At 38.4% G+C, this 17,149-nt stretch overlaps 1 protein-coding gene across 1 annotated transcript in view; it reads left to right on the forward strand.

Moving 5' to 3' along the window:
• The window catches only part of LOC137629431 (polycystin-1-like protein 2), a 137,846-nt gene that overhangs the window by 63,111 nt on the left and 57,586 nt on the right, over nt 1-17,149 (forward strand). The window contains exons 23-31 of the mRNA XM_068360679.1: nt 3,078-3,191; nt 3,724-3,857; nt 4,013-4,157; nt 5,175-5,301; nt 7,326-7,488; nt 8,018-8,183; nt 9,269-9,398; nt 11,367-11,620; nt 12,669-12,846. Coding sequence (XP_068216780.1) covers nt 3,078-3,191; nt 3,724-3,857; nt 4,013-4,157; nt 5,175-5,301; nt 7,326-7,488; nt 8,018-8,183; nt 9,269-9,398; nt 11,367-11,620; nt 12,669-12,846 — 1,411 coding nt within the window. The remainder of the gene's footprint in view (nt 1-3,077; nt 3,192-3,723; nt 3,858-4,012; nt 4,158-5,174; nt 5,302-7,325; nt 7,489-8,017; nt 8,184-9,268; nt 9,399-11,366; nt 11,621-12,668; nt 12,847-17,149) is intronic.

Raw genomic sequence — 17,149 nt, forward strand, 5'->3', positions numbered from 1 at the left:
CTGGCTCATTTGGTCAGACACCTCCCAAAATTGCCTAAAAGCCACTCACAGAGTCATCCAATACCTTCAATCTCTAGGCTTCCAGATCAACTTCAAGAAGTCCCGTCTTCTTCCGAAATCAAAGTTCCAATGGCTCGGCCTGCAATGGGATCTTATATCTCATACTCTGTGTCTTCCCAAACCCAAGAGGTTAGAGATTGCAAGGAACACCAAACGCTTTCTCAAAGACAAAGTAAGTTCCAGACGACTCCAAGAGAGGATCCTAGGGTCCCTTCAATTTGCCTCAGTGACGGATCTACTTCTGAAGGCAAAATTGAAAGATATCAATCGTGTCTGGCGTTCGAGGGCGAACCGGAAGCTCCGGGACAGGAAAGTCCGCCTTCCTCCCATTCTCCGGGAAAGACTTCTACCTTGGACAAGGGCCATCAATCTGTCAAAGTCAGTTCCCCTTCGATTTCCGCCTCCGAAGTTAATCATTCACACGGACGCATCCCTATCAGGTTGGGGAGGCTATTCTCAGCTCAGGAAAGTTCAAGGTCTTTGGTCTCCCTTATTCCGCCAATTTCACATCAATGTGCTGGAGGCCATGGCAGTTCTTCTAACCCTGAAACGTCTCGCTCCACCCAAGAGACAACACCTTCGTCTGGTTCTCGACAGCGAAGTGGTGGTCCGCTGCCTCAACAGAGGCGGATCAAAATCAGGGCCTCTGAACCATGTTCTAGTAGCCATATTCTCCCTAGCAGCCTCGAACCATTGGCATCTTTCAGCTGTCCACCTGGCGGGAGTCCGGAATGTAGTGGCAGACGCCTTGTCCCGGACCTCCCCTCTAGAATCGGAATGGTCACTCGACCTAAAGTCATTCCGGTGGATTCTCTCTCGGGTTCCGGGTCTCCAAGTGGACCTCTTCGCCACGGAGTCCAACCACAAATTGAGAGTATATGTGGCTCCCAATCTAGACCCTTAGGCCTACGCCACAGACGCCATGTCACAGAATTGGGACATCTGGGAAAGGATTTATCTCTTTCCCCCGGTGAATCTTTTACTGAAAGTCCTAGACAAACTGAGATCCTTCAAGGGACGAGTAGCCTTGGTCGCACCCAACTGGCCCAAGAGCAATTGGTACCCTCTCCTGCGAGAGTTGAGACTACATCCTCACCCGATACCCAATCCGGTTCTGTCTCAGATAGTACAAACACGCGTTGTGTACGCTTTCTCAAACATTCAGAGCGCCCTAACTTTATGGACTTCATGAAGTTTGCGGCTATGCATGGTGCCAATATCGATCCTCAAAACACCCTGTTCCTAGAATCAGATAAACGGGATTCCACCATCCGCCAATATGATTCTGCGGTTAAAAAGTTGGCTAAATTTTTGATAGACTCAGACGTACACTGTATGAACTTGAACCTTACAGTCACTTTCTTTAGAACTTTATTAGAATCAGGCCTGGCAGCCAATACTATCACCACTATTAAATCTGCTTTGAAAAAGATCTTCCTAGTGGGTTTTAACATAGACTTAACCGACTCTTTGTTAGCTTCAATTCCGAAAGCCTGTGCCAGACTGAAACCGGTTACTCGTCCTACCCCGGTCACCTGGTTCCTTAATGATGTACTCAAATTGGCTTCTGATACCATTAACAGTTCTTGTGATTACATTCCCCTTCTCAGGAAAACACTTTTCCTGGTGAGCTTGGCTTCCGGGGCAAGAATTTCTGAACTGGCAGCTTTGTCAAGAGACCCGGGTCATATTGAGTTCCTTCCTTCGGGAGAGGTCCTTCTTTCACCTAACAAATTCTTTTTAGCTAAGAACGAAGACCCTCAGAACAGATGGTCCTCCTGGAAAATTGTTCCCCTCACGCAAGATCCGTCTCTGTGCCCTGTTACTACTCTTAGGTCTTATTTATCCCGGACCTCCTCTAACTCCTCGGGGCCTCTATTCGTTAGAGAACAAGGCGGTACCATTACCATTAAAGGGATCAGGCAACAAATCTTGTATTTTATTAAACAAGCTAGCCCTGACTCTTTTCCTCTTGCACATGATATCAGAGCGGTTGCTACTTCGGTGAACTTTTTTCACCACATGAATTTTACGGATCTTTCCAGGTATACAGGGTGGAAATCACCCTCAGTGTTCAAGAAACACTACCTTAAACATTTGGAAGCCCTTAAATTTCCTACAGTAGCTGCAGGGAGCGTAGTTACCCCCAGGTAACTCATATGTTAATTCCTTGTTATTTTATCTCTCCCCCTTACCTGCCTCATTTATACCCTATTTGTATTCGTTGGTTTCGCACCTGATTACTATTATTATATTTGTAAATTTTTGACTCCTGAGTATCTGTATATATCATCACTCACAGCATTATTATACCTTACCTTTTTTGGTCAATTGTTCTACCAAGTGGATTTATGTTCTTTTTAAGATACCCTTATAGCTGTTTTTGGCACTCATCTCTGATTAAAGCAACTTGTATTTCCCTTATGTTTATGTTTTTCCTTTATTTTGCAAGTTTGGTGACATTTCTCTTGTATATATTCACTGGCCGGCACAGGTTCAAGCCCAGAAAAGGGATTTTGACGTAGGAAAAATCTATTTCTGGGCGAGGGACCTGTGCCGCCCAGTGAACCCTCCCAGCGAACCCTCCCAGCTCCTCTCCCTTGGAGTCCCCAAACTTTGGGTGCTAAGGAGTTGGGTTCTGAGCGAATGCAGAGTTGCTGGTGCCGAGTGAGGTTGAACGGCTCTCCTCTATTGGGGTCTTTGTCGTGGATGAATCTAAATAGTGCGGGACCTCTGGATTATACGCCCAATTTTATACCGACACCAATAGGTGAGCGAGCTAGTTAACCTAGCACTCCTTTACATTTTTTCTCTGGTATATTTAGCAGTAAATTACCTAAGAATAAGTGCTAATAGGAGCTTATTCACTGGGCGGCACAGGTCCCTCGCCCAGAAATAGATTTTTCCTACGTCAAAATCCCTTTTATAGAAAATGCATCTAGTGTTAAAGAAATTGAAAGCTTAATGTTTATTACTACAAAAATATGGTCATTAAACATCTTTCTTGTTATTTCAAGGGTAAAATGGCTTCATGGTACCTGAGATACATCATAATCAGAGATGTGCAGACTGGACAGAAGTATGAATTTATCTGTAACAGGTGGTTTGCAGTTGAGCATGATGACTCAAAGGTAAATATGAAACAGAGTTTTAGAAAAAACTCTAGCAAGTCTTTATGTATATTACATTAAAGTTAATGCACAGTATTAACTCTCATTGCTTCACCAAATATTGCTTGTTTTTCTTGTGTAGCATTTAAAAGTTCTGAATGATTTCTTGATGCAGGTAATTCAGTTGCGAATGGATTGTTGACGTAGATAATTGAGGTGTGAATGAATTTTGACTTAGGTAATTCAGTTTTGAATTAATTCTTGACTTAGATCATTCATATGTGAATGAATTCTTGACTTAGAACATTCATATGTGAATGAATTGTTAACTGAAATAATTCAGTTGTGAATGAATTTCTAAGTAATTCAGTTGTAAATAGATTCTTGGCCTAGATAATGCATTTGTGAATGAATTTTTGACTGATAATTCAGTTATGAATGAATTCTAGAACGAAATAATTCATGAATGCATCTATATTTTGAGGCATTCACTAGATAAGACCTAAAGATGCATTACCAATGAATATTCTTGATAATGTCATTATATTTCCAGATTGATCGTCTCCTACCTGTAGCTGGAGACGTCCAAAAGAAGGAATTCAAACATCTTTTTCAAACGACTTCCCATAAGAACCTTTATGATGGACACCTTTGGTTTTCGGTCTTTGCTCGTCCAGCTCGATCCAGGTAATACCCCATTTACTTCAAAAGTTTTTATTACGTCTCATAAATGTATTATATTATAAAATTTCATTAATATCAGCATATGTATTCATTTAAGCTATATTTTTTTAAAGAATGTAGTGCATACGTATTAAATGGCGTTATACTTTTTTTTCCAGATTTACCAGAGTTCAGAGGATAACTGCATGTATGGCTCTCTTGTATTTAAGTATGGTTACTAATGCCATGTTCTTTGGGGTTATACCTGAGGAACCAGGATCTGGTGGTCTTGCTCTTGGACCTTTCTCTGTCAGTCCAGCAGCAGTAAGTAACACAAGTGCTTGAAAATTTCAGTTGACTTCTTCCTTGAAAAAAATACTAAGATAGTTGGTGAAGGTCTCTGAGGGCTCTCGTCACAGCCTCTATTAGTACTGGACCTATATTACTGAAAAATTATTAAAGTTGATGAAGAGCACTTGAACATATTAATGGTACATGTAGCAGTATTATCATTCTGATTTTATTTTCACTGATGGCTCCCAATCCAGGTTTGGCACTGAGTGCGGAGGTGCACTTCCTATTGTGGCCACAAATTTTACTGCAGAATTACATGAGAAAAAAAATAAAATTAGGGGTGCATTATTCATTGTTGAGTAGTTCTAACTTAAGTAGTTCATTGGGTATGTCGTATTTGTTTTTGGGGTTAATATGCTGTGTGGTCTCCAAGAACCAGTACTCCAGTCAGAGCCAATGCTACCTGCCCATCAGCTTGTGCCCATAGCCATCTCGCATTCCCAATTGAGAACCAATTGTTTCACTTCCCTGTGTGAGGCTAGGGAGGAGTAAGGTCCCGGAGACCACGCAGCACTTCCCAAATTAGGTATTTCCTTCATAAAATTTCTTTTATCTTTGTTTTTCAAGTTTATAGGTTATTCTTCACTTCTGTATTGATTTCTATACATATTTCCTTTCCATGGGATCCTAAGATTTTAGCTGGCTTATGCAAATATAGTTAAAATTTGGTTGGTAATAATAATGATAAGAACAAGTATTGATAATGACCTAATACAGCATGATATACATAACCTAATTAGATCATTAGCTTTGTTTGTAATCAACTTTCTTAATCGATTCCATATTAGAGACACGTATTCCTTTCTTTCAAGTTTGCCTATTTACTTTCTTTCAGTTTTAATATCTACACATTTATATGGTCTTAATTATGAACATATTGCCTACAAAACCTCAAAAGGCATCCTCTCACATTCACTCTCTTTGATTACATTGACATGGCATCTTAAATTGATATCTAATTTGCGTACCTTATCTTCTCCTCTGCAGATTGGAGTGGGCATGATATCAAACCTCATCACTTTTCCACCTACTCTAATAATCATCCAGCTCTTCAGGAAAGCATCGCCAAAGTTCAAACGAGTGTCCAGAATTCAAAAAGCTATGGAGAAACAAAGTAAAGAGTATTAGATTATCACATTGTTTAATCATATCATCAACTATATACTATATTCACTACATTATTGTATAATCATTTTTATTCTTCATAATATAATGTGATACAGTGGAACCTCTACATACGAATTTAATCCGTTCCAGAACCAACTTCGGATGTAGAAAATGTTCGGTTGTCGAAACGAATTTTCCCATAAGAATACATTGAAATAGGATTAATCCGTGGTTGAGCCCAAAAACCTATGATAACTTCTTAATAAACTACTACACATAATTTTCCCATGAGAATAATGAACACTAAATTAGATAATAGACATGTAAATAAGAAGAATAGACATGTAAATAAGAAGAATTAGCAAAAAATGATAAATAAGAAACGGGTTTTTAGTGTCACTTTACCTTAGAAACTCCAGCGCAGGTGTTGTTAGTCTTGCTACGCAGAGAGGAGACGGACGGGCGGCGAGGAGGTATAGAGGTTAACTACGATAAACGTACACTACCGTAACTTATTCTAACTTACACTAAGTGAACTTTAACATAACTTAACTTTTTTTTTTTTATAATTTATATTTTTTTTTTACATTTTCTTTTTTTCTTTTTGATGATTAATTTTAATCACTTTCACTCTCTACACTTAAAATTGATTGAATTTTTTTCTCTTCACTCTTTGCTGTTTTCTTTGAACCACTTCCTTCCTCTTCATCACGAGTTCGCTTCGTAGTTTTTTTAAAGAAGCTATCGATAGAAAGTTGCTTGGTACAGCTTTTCAGAATGTTTCGAAAATAAGTTAGGGAAACATCATCAAACTGCGCAGCTACACGACAAACCTGCAATTTCTTTGGATGGTATTTGTCGATGAAGTCGACCACGTCTTGATATTTTCCTAACACCTCTTTTATTTGCGCGGAACTTATTGCAAGTTCACTCATACGGACGCCACGCTCATGCTTTTCAATAATTCCTTGCTTTACTTCTAAAGAAAGCATTCCCTTATTCCTTTTCTCACCACTACCACTACCACTTGCGAAACTAAGCCTTTTAGGACCCATGATTTTCGTAAAATACCGTAAAAGGATGAATGTAAAAAATCACGATTAAAACACAATTAATAGCAGAACGCACAGGGCACAACCACATAAAGCCAACGAGAACAGAGGACTGACCCAAGCCACGCTAATTGAGGGTCCCTCCGAGGTTGAAGTGCTGCCTTCTATTGGCGGAAATAAAAAACACATCAGGAGCTATGAGCACCGACTACGCATACGAGTATTGTTTACTTCGGGTGTCGAAAAAAAAATTCGGGTGTAGAGTAGGAACGTGTTCGAATTGTACTTCGCGTGTCGAAAAATTCGGATACAACCGGTACGACGAAAATTGCTACTTCGTGTGTCGAAATAAAATTCGGGTGTAGAGTCAAAAATTTGCTCGAATTTTACTTCGGATGTTGGAAAATTCGGATGTAGATACGTTCGTGTGTAGAGGTTCCACTGTACTTAGAATTACTGGTACATGGGGTTGGATTCAGTTTTGATAAGGTACTGTATTTTATTATAAATTTGCTCAAGCTTAGTACCCGTAATCTCTTATTGTCATATTTGTAAATTGTTATGCAGTCATTACTTACTTTGTTATTGTAATTGATTATTGTTATTGTCGTTGAGATTTGGTATATTTTTACTATGGTCTCTGGATATTAGTAGTTGGGAGACCCAGAATTACTAGGGTGAGAATGATGAAACTGATGACTGGAGATAATTCAAGATACAGTATGTGGAAGAAAAGTTGTAGGAAAGACAGGAGTAGGAGAATTCTAATAAAACCTCTGGGGATTACATAGTTGGAGGTGAAGATGTTGATTGAAGACGATTCAACTGTAATATACTGTTAATAGGGGTGTGATATTAATTTGGTTTCAATATTGTGTCTTATTTTATCATCCAGCTCTGATAGGAAATTATATTTTAGAAAACTGAAACATAACAGCTGCTTAAAACATCAACTTCCTCTTTTATTTAAATGTTTCAGAGGAGGCAAAACGCAAAGAAGCCGAGCGCAAAAATCTACTGAAACAAACAGCAACCCTTGATGTTTCACGAGTAGCTGAAGACGCTGAAGTGCCCAAGATTGGACAACCAGAACAGCTCGCAGAGCCAGCAGTCAAGAGAAAGAAACAAAAGTCCTTCCCATGGTAAGTTATTGTATTTCAAGTTATTTTTATTTTTCCAATGATAATACAGGTGACAACATGGCTCAGTTTTTGAAAGTTAGTTAAAGTGTTTTCCTGGCGAGTGAAAAAAGGAAACCAACTCGTTCACCTGGTGGAAAACTCGCTTCTATCAATTGTATTGTATTGGTCATAAAATTTGTTTGGTTATAAAGCTCACTGAAACCCCAGTATTCTGAGCATTTTATTGGCCTTATATTTACTCTTTTTGAATGAAACCATGTTGTTAAACAATTGTACGGTAAGGTTGATAAACAAACATTTTGATAGCAAATAAATATAAGACAAGGTTTTTAGCATAATCTTTCTATTATATTTAACATGTACTGTATAAGATAACCATAAATTTTATTATGCAAATCAATAAAATGCTTTATTCATTTAGACCTACCAATTATTTCTCCACCATAGATTTTTTGACTAGCCATTTAGGAACTTAGATTAAACTTGGTATATGGAAAGTTAATTCCTTAATATAAATTCTCACCTCTAGGTGGACCCTCTACATTGCATGGATTGTAGCTATATTATCTATAGGAGCTGGTGCATTCTTTACTTTTGCATATGGAGTTACATTTGGAGAAGAACTGACAAAGAAATGGCTTGGAGCACTTTTAGTGTCATTCTTTTCCTCTGTCCTGTTTACACAGCCAATTAAGGTATGGAACTAAAATAATGATAGTTACTATAATATGCTTTCTCTTAGGTACTCTGTAGTGTTGCACTTTTGGTGAAAACACCATGACTGTTTTATGTGTTTGTATTTCCCCGATCAGTATGTTGCCTTGAAGAAAGTAAGAGCTTCAAAGGGAGACAACTGCAACAGTCTGTCCTGCATTCATACTGTATTGTTTTAATTGTCACTTATCATCTTTAAGAAAGACCCAGTGCCAGTATATACACTAACAGAGAAACCTTGTCAATTGATTTTCAATGCTAACACTTGAACAAACATCATCCCAGTAATCTACTACAGTCTCCTTCCTATTAAGACTAAATAGTTATTTACTCTTTTCAGAATATCAATTGTGTATATTAATTTTGTCTCCAACTCCCTAGTATTATTATCACTCAAATAGGATGATGCCTTTTTTGTGAATGTGTTGACTTGAGCTATATTTGTCAGTTTATTCTCTGTATATCTAATTATACCTATTTTCATATTCATTATCACGCTTGACTACCAACGTAACCAATGAACTTACTCTATACACAACTACATGTTACTTTCCTATTGGTTATTTACTTTACTTTATGGCTAATTGTTTTTAGATTTTAAACTTTTGTCAATGGAGATATTCCTTCCTTGTTCAATGTATAGTACATTCAATAGTACATAATTATTTAGTACTGTAATCTTCTCCTTTACTCAACATGTAACTTCACATCTTTTGATTTATCAGTATTTGATCCTAATCCTATTGTTCTTTAATTATTGTAGAGTGTCTTAGTATGTACTAGGCATTGTATTCTCTCCCTTTTGAAGGGTTTTGGATAATGAATAACTTGATAATTCTTTCATTCATGTCCATAAATTACTAGTGCTAAATAAACATATTTGTAAGCTTTGGACTCCTTAAATTATTACACAATATAAAAAGTGAATTTTCTATTGGAAATTGCATTTTGTACATATGAATGTGAAAATTCATACCCCATTCAATTTACTGTGTGATGCTTTCCCTTTTCATTGTGTAAACTTTACTGATATATTTTATTAACTTTACGCATTACTATCATCAAGGTAATCCTTATGGCCGTAATCTTCAGTGCCGTTTTCAAAAAGCCAGTAGAAGATGAAGATGATGCAGACTTTGATGAAAGAGAACCTGTATTGGGAGAGGATGAAGAGTGGATGCACCAACTTGGACCGGGTGAGAATTTTCTTGTAGCACAATATGGAGGTGGCAGAATTATAGGTTGTAAATAGTGCCAAATTCATAAACCAAATTAGAATAATAATATACCAGATGTGTTCCATATACTGTACTTGATTCAGAATTTTCCTCCAATGAGTTCGAGCAAGGGAGGCAATCATAAAACCTTAGCTTATTATAATGAAAATAGCCTCTTCTTTGAATGAAATGCAGGTTAAATTTGCATTGGATTTAAGAATTTGGGCTATGTGGTGAAGCACTGGGAACTAGGATGCCATTCAGTGCCCATGTACAACTGGGGAAAACAATGAAGTTGAAAGAAAAGAAGTTGGAAAACAAGACGGAAGAAAGGAAGTAGGAATGGTGGTATCGTAAAGGGCTAAAAAATGGATGCAGCTAGGTAGTATTCATGAATCTACTTCATAATGAATTCAAAGATGAACTAATTGGAGACCTCTTTATAGATAGTCTCTTAAGATAATCATGGGTATATGGTAAATGATAAGCATATGCCTGTTGCCATATCCATCATGGTGAAATTGTTTAGGTCACATAAGGTGCAAATGCTGATCCAGGTCATCTTTGCGTCACCAACACTCTAGTGGGGGCTGCCTACCATGCTGGAAATTCCAGCAGAATAAGGTTTGTGGAACAGATAGGGAAAGCCTATTGAATTTATTGATAAGAAAAATCTGGAGTGGAGTTACCAGTGTTCAGGGGCACCAGTTAGGTATTGACTGATAAGCAGAGTGAATGTAACTAACTTTATTTGGATGGAGCATCAATATACAGTACTGTATATACAACCCGTCCCAGTCAAGAATGGCACAAAAATTCAAACACAATGAGACAAGCATATAGAGACATTAACAAGTTATCAGTGAGAGGGGAGAGCGATAACGACAATATACTGTACAATAAAACAGAAATACTGTTAGTGTACAAGCGTGTGCGATATGCGTGTAGTACACCAGGACTATTCACTACCACCCAATTCAGGAATTCATTAACTTTGTTTTATGTCCTTTCCCATTCAGGGGGTGGAGAGGCAAGACTGGTCAATCTTGTGAGCTCAAACAAGAATAACGGTTGGAGTCTGGTTGAACAGTTGCCTATTTCTCCTATTGTGCATTACCAGACTGCCCTATCAATGGTTGTTGCAGGTTAACCTCTGAACGACTTCACTGGAGGATATACTGCAGGGAAGGGTCGTCCAAGATGTGTTATACTATAGTTTCTTTTCAACCCGAGTTTTATTCCAGCTGTGACCAAGTTGTGGAATGATCTTCCTTATCGGGTAGTTGAATCAGTAGAACTTCAAAAGTTCAAAGTTGCAGCAGATGTTTTTATTTTGACCAGGCTGACATGACTATTTTTATAGTTTATATAAGACATATCTGTTTTGACGTTGTCAATAGTTTATATATGACACATCTGTTTTGACGTTGTTACTGTTTTTAGAATGATTTATTGTTGATTTGTTCTCATTCATTTATTTCCTTCCCTCACTGGGCTATTTTTCCCCATTGAAGCCCTTGGGCTTATAGCATCTTGCTTTTCCAACTAGGGTTGTAGCTTGGCTAGTAATAATAATAATAATCACTACCTACGGTTACTATGTCAACTTGCTGAGGCATGGTCTTAAGCCGCTACCTGATTTCCTTGTCACAGTTGATTCTCACTTTTTTGTCATGGTGATAGGTGGTTCTTCATTATCTCTTGGAGTAAGTTGTAAAAGGAGCAGCTTACTACAGGAAAGGCAGTCATAAATTGATAGGTTAATATCAAAGAATTAATCTAGTTTTTAAAATGAAAAAAAATTGTGTAAGACTGATGCATATGGATTCTTTTTTTATTAAAAGTGGTTGATTTATCTTTAACTTGCAGTCTCCATTATCAAATTATTTTATGGATAACAAGTTTTTGATAGTAAATTAAGTACACAAAATCTTTTTTTTCAATCAGGCACAAGAGAAAAGAAAAAGGTGTTCAAACCTGCAGATGATAAATTCATAAAATCTGCAAAGATCGAAAGACAAAAAGAAATAAAGATGTGGGATGTCATCTATGATATAGGGGCCTATGCCTTCTTCATTTGGATTGTGCTTGTACTCAGTCACGGTAACCGGGATCCTAACTCCTTCCTCATGAAGATGGACCTTGATAAGAGATTTATACTTGCAAGCTTAGAGGAAAATGTAGGGTCTAATCTATACACTGTAAGTAATTCATTTATATATATTAAAATTACCCTATGTATGATCATATTTTTTAATAACACTTAAAAGATGTATTCATATGTTGACCACACTCAATTTTAAATACATATTATTTATTCCATTATTCATTTTTCTTTTCATTCATTCTTATATAGAGCTCTATTTTACATTTTTTTAAACTCAATTATTTATACACTTTTATTTAGCCCTGGGAAAAAAAATTAAAAGTCCTGTTGGACCTTCAAACATTATTTGTAATTAAGTTTTGAAAGAACTTTGTCTTATATTTATATTTGATCATGTTTTAATTTTGAAAATTAAGATTATAATCTTGACATTTCCTTTTTAGTCATTATACCAGAGTAGTTTCATTTTTATTTTTGCAGTACAATACTGCACTGCTTATTGTACTACTGTAGTGAATATCTGTTGTTAAGACCGACCACGTAATCAGGTAACAGTTTTCAGTTTGATTATTCCATATTCCAATTTATTCTTAAAACAAATTTTCAATTTTGTTCTGTTCACCAATCCCACTATTCAATATCAAAATACCATGTTAATTTCATTTGAAGTCATTCTGATAATTCTTAAATTGTACATTGAATTAACTTCAATCTTTTTACTCATGGTTATGATATTGTTGATTTTCTACTGTTTTTAATTTTCAAAATGTAATGCATATCTTATATAGTTACACAAAATTTTAGTATATACCCTCCATTTATCCCCACTTGTCAATTATGTTCATCATTGTGTTATTTGGTAGTATAACCATACTATATTAAATTTTGTATTGTTCAGTTTTACAAATACTCTTTTAAAATGCAAGATGTTTCGTATTGAAATATTTAATTTCCTATTTAATAATGTACATTCTGAGAATATGGTACATTGTACATTCAAGTGAATAAGAATTTGGGTGCTTTGTGGCAGTCAGCATTAAAGTTTCAAGTGTACAGTAATTGGATTCACTTTCTCTCTTGATGCCACAATAAGAAAAGGTTGCTATGTATTTAACAGTGTCTTTTCTTAATTTTTTTTATAGGTTCAGAACCAGAGTTTATTTTACCATTGGATGAAAACTGTAGTGGTTAACGAAATCATAATGCAGGAGAATTATAATAATAAATTCAATGACATAAATGATAACAGGCTGCTCCTAAATGATCGTGTGTCTCTTCTTCTTGGGTACACAACTCTCCGACAAATTCGTATAAAAAACAGTGAGTATTAAGTTTTATTTTAATTCCTACTTATTCTTGTATAAAGGTGAGGTTTATATTAACATCATGAAAATAATGAGCCGGAGATAACCAGGGAAGTGAACAGAAAGGTATACATGTATGGCCACTAAATATAAGATTCTAAGTTTAAAGGCTTGCCAGACACTGATGTTTGCTCCCTCTCTACAGTATATACTGATCTGCCATTGCCTTTTCATACACTGAATAATCTGGGATAGTCCTTAAACATTTTCCTCTTTCCTGTCACATCTGCCAACACTAAGCATACTTCACCTTCCATTCTCCTTTGAGGCAGTAACTACTTTGTTGCAGTTACTCACTTGATGACAAGCTCTGCAAGCAATTTTTCAAAGCTACAACGGCTTCTGTTACATTTAGTATTTTGTGTTTTTAAATATTTAACTTAGCCGGTGAATATATAGCTGCAACTCTGTTGCTCGACAGACAAAAAAAAAAACTGTAAAAACTCGCCAGCGATTGCTATACAGGTTGCGGGTGTGCCCATCAGCGCCAACTGTCGGCCAGATACCATACTCAATGTAAACAAAGACTCAATTTCTTCTCTGTCGACGTGTCTCTTAGTTATTATTAGATATAGAATAAATAAGGTTTTCACAGAAACACTTTCGTAAGTTCTTAAGCCATATAATAAGTGAAAATAATCAAAACAAACGTAATACACTGGCGGAGCTGTGAACAGTGGCGGGCTACGGGAAAGACTGCTTGCAATAATACCAGATAATTAAAATATGAAATGCATGCCACATGAGATAATATAAATGCTACATAGTATTCCCTAAGCTCCAATAAACGAGAATACTTGCATACATGTATTCCTAACTCAACATATATGCTGAATGTGTATTAGCAATAAAGGTACATATAACAATGATACAGTAATCATATATATGGAAATAATTATAATGATAATCCATCACCTCCCCCTCCCCTTTGCGTTCAATGAGCTATATGAACGGGTATGGCGTCTCGGTGAACGCCGATACTCAGCTTGAGTGCCACTTTGCTGTTGTTGACTAGTAGCAGGGACAACATCCTTCTTCTTTGGAGATTGCTGTGTCTCGTCAGGCAAATGTGAAGGAGAATGAGGTACAGGGCGTAAGAAACGGCGGTTACGCCATAATATTCTTCCTGAGGGTAACTTCACATGGTAGTCTCGTGACCTACCGATGCCCATAATAATGCCAGTCTTATCCCATCGCTTGGAGATAGGGTCTTGGATACGGACATTATCATTGAGTTTGAGTGGTTCCAAAGGGTGTGCACGGCTGTCGTACCTTATTTTGGCTGCTTCTGTACGTGATGCTACACGAAGGTCATATTCATTTGCTTTTTCTTGCCACTCCTGCTTGAATGATGATGCATGGGCTGGGATGCATGATCGAAGGGCTTGGCCATATAATATCTGCGCTGGAGAAAGGCCAGCATAGTTAGGAGTATTCCGTATTTCCAATAATCCTTTGTCGAAATCTTCGGTGTCGATGTTCCCAGAAGGTGCTACTTTTAGGATAAAATGTTTGACCTTCTTCACGGCTGCTTCGGCATGGCCATTACTTTGGGGATAGTAAGGTGTGGATATCACATGTTGAACACCCCATCGGGTAAGAAAATTCTTGAATTCTGAGCTGGTGAACTGAGGTCCACCATCTGTCCTCAGCCTTACTGGAACACCTAAGTCTCGGAAGATGTGACTGAAGTGTCGTGTTGTTACTTCCGCTGTAGTATTGGTACCAAATTTTACAACTACAGGCCATCCAGATAGTCTGTCAACATACACCAGGAAAGATTTCCCAGCAACACTGAAGAAATCAGCCGATACTGATTCGAAGGGACGAGAGGGGTTTTCGTTGCATAATAGTGGTTCCTGCTGTTGGCTTGGCTGCATTATCTGACATGGCTCACAGGCATGGACAGTATTTGCTATGTCTGAATTAATACCAGGCCAATATACAGTCTGCTTAGCCCGACGCTTAGTCGCCTCCACTCCACAATGGCTGTCATGAAGGCGTCTTAAAATGCTGCGTCGCATAGCTAAGGGAATTACTATTCGGCTACCATACAGAACAAGGTCATCATCGGTATATAAATCCTCCCTTATTTTCCAATAGGGTAGTAGGTCATTGTGGAGATTGTAACGGTGACTGGGGAATCCGTTGGCAACGTTCTGGAGGAGTCTTGTGTACGAGGGGTCCTCACGTGCTGCGGTGCGAATCTCTTCCAAGATAAGATCTTGTGTATCTGATGTCTTCGCTTCTGAAATTGCATCCACAGTCTTGGCTACAACACTCCTGAGGGAAAGATGGGTTTCACTATTTAACATATCATCTTCAGGCGTTGGGTGGCTCACCGGGGAACGTGAAAGGGCATCAGGGATGCAATGTTCCTTGCCTTTACGCCATACTGCAGTGAAGATATAGGGTGAAATTTTCTCTTTCAGACGCTGAATACGTGTGTTTTCTATTGCATCCAATGTATATGTATTCAAGATGGGTATCAGGGGTCTATGGTCAGTCACCAATGTGAAATGGGGCAATCCAAGTAAGTAATGGCGACATTTATTCATAGCCCAAACTGAAGCTAAACATTCTAGCTCAATGGTGGCCCACCTAGTTTCTGCATCGGCCAAAAATCTTGAACCACACTGGACCATGCGGAAACGGCCTTCTCCATGGTCTTGTAGAAGTGCGTATCCTAAACCATATAAACGAGAAGCATCCGTTTGTAGTACGGTGGGGCAGGTAGGGTCGAAATGAGCCAGCACAGGTGGCTGAGAGAGAGCCTTTTTAACACTGGCAAATGCGGCATCATGATCTGCTGTCCACGTGAAGGATCTCTTAGGGCTCATTAGCGGCCGAAGCGGATCTGCTGCAGCGGCAAGATTGGGTGAAAATTCCATTAATTGGTTAGTAAGGCCCATGAATGACCTTAAATCTGTCAGATTTGCTGGCTTTGGAAACTCTGATATAGCTCGAACTTTCTCCTTGTCAGCTGCAATTCCATTTTCAGATAACGTATACCCACAAAAAGATACAGTAGGGCTAGCAATAACAAACTTTTCTGCATTTAAAGTAATACCGTGAGTCCTACAGCGAGACAAAACTTTGTTGAGCCTGCATAAGTGAGAATAATAATCCTTATCATATACAAGGATATCATCCACAACCTTGACACAATGTTGGATGCCCTGAAGAGCGATATCACCTCTCCTGAAGTAGGCATCCCCTGAAGCGCTGAATCCCATGGGTGAACGACGATAGCGATACCGACCGTAGGGCGTGATGAATGTTGTAAGGGCTTGGTCTTCCTCTGCTAGTGGGATCTGCCAGTACCCACACAATGCATCCATGGTGGAGAAATACCTTGAATTAGGATCAATACTCCTGATTGCACTAAATGGTGATGGTGAAGGATGTGCAGGCCTTAAAACCTGTGAATTTAACTTGCTTAAATCTGTGGTGACACGAACACCACCTGTAGGTTTGGCCACGACCACTAAGGGGTGACACCAGGGGGATGGCTGATCCCCAACAGGTTCAATGATGCCTTGTGCTACCATTGTCTCCAACTCGGTCTTGACGTCCTCTTGAAAGGCTAGTGGTATAAGACGTGGAGTGTAGATAGCAAAGGGTTTCACATCCTCTTTCAGGTGAATACGCATAGGTGGTCCAGTCATTGGCTTGAGTTGTGCTCCTTGATGAAACTGCTCCTTCGTCATTAGCACATCGCTATATTCCTTAAGAAAGTATTGCCTGGCTTCCTCAGGTGAGGATGTAGCTGGAGGTGGAGGAACAACGGACATTTGATCACATGTATTAACTTGGCTGACTGGGACCTGATTGGTTCCTGCTGAAGTCCTGCTAAGTTTCCTCTCTTGCATTTGACGTGGGAAGTCCCAGGGAATGATCCTTAGGTGGCGGAGGGCATCATAACACAGTAATGGTGTTGGGAGAGAACTAAGAACATCAATATACCCCTTGTATGAGATATCACCATAAGTCATGACGGCCTCCATTGATCCCAAGACGTTATCTTCCATGGGTGATCCATCGGCGTTGGAAAACTGCAACTCAGGGGGCGGAGACAATTCCTTGACATCAATACCCAATGCTTGTAAGTGTTGCACTCCAAAGACAGTGGTATCTGCACCAGTATCAGGGATAACATTGATCTTCCCTGATTTACTGCCATATGTGACATGTAAATTGATAGGTGGTGAGGGACAACTTAGGGGACGTAAATTAACCGAACGAATGGCTGGAGAAGA

The sequence above is a fragment of the Palaemon carinicauda genome, chromosome 2, assembly GCF_036898095.1.
Source record: "Palaemon carinicauda isolate YSFRI2023 chromosome 2, ASM3689809v2, whole genome shotgun sequence".
Taxonomy (NCBI): Eukaryota; Metazoa; Arthropoda; class Malacostraca; order Decapoda; family Palaemonidae; genus Palaemon; species Palaemon carinicauda.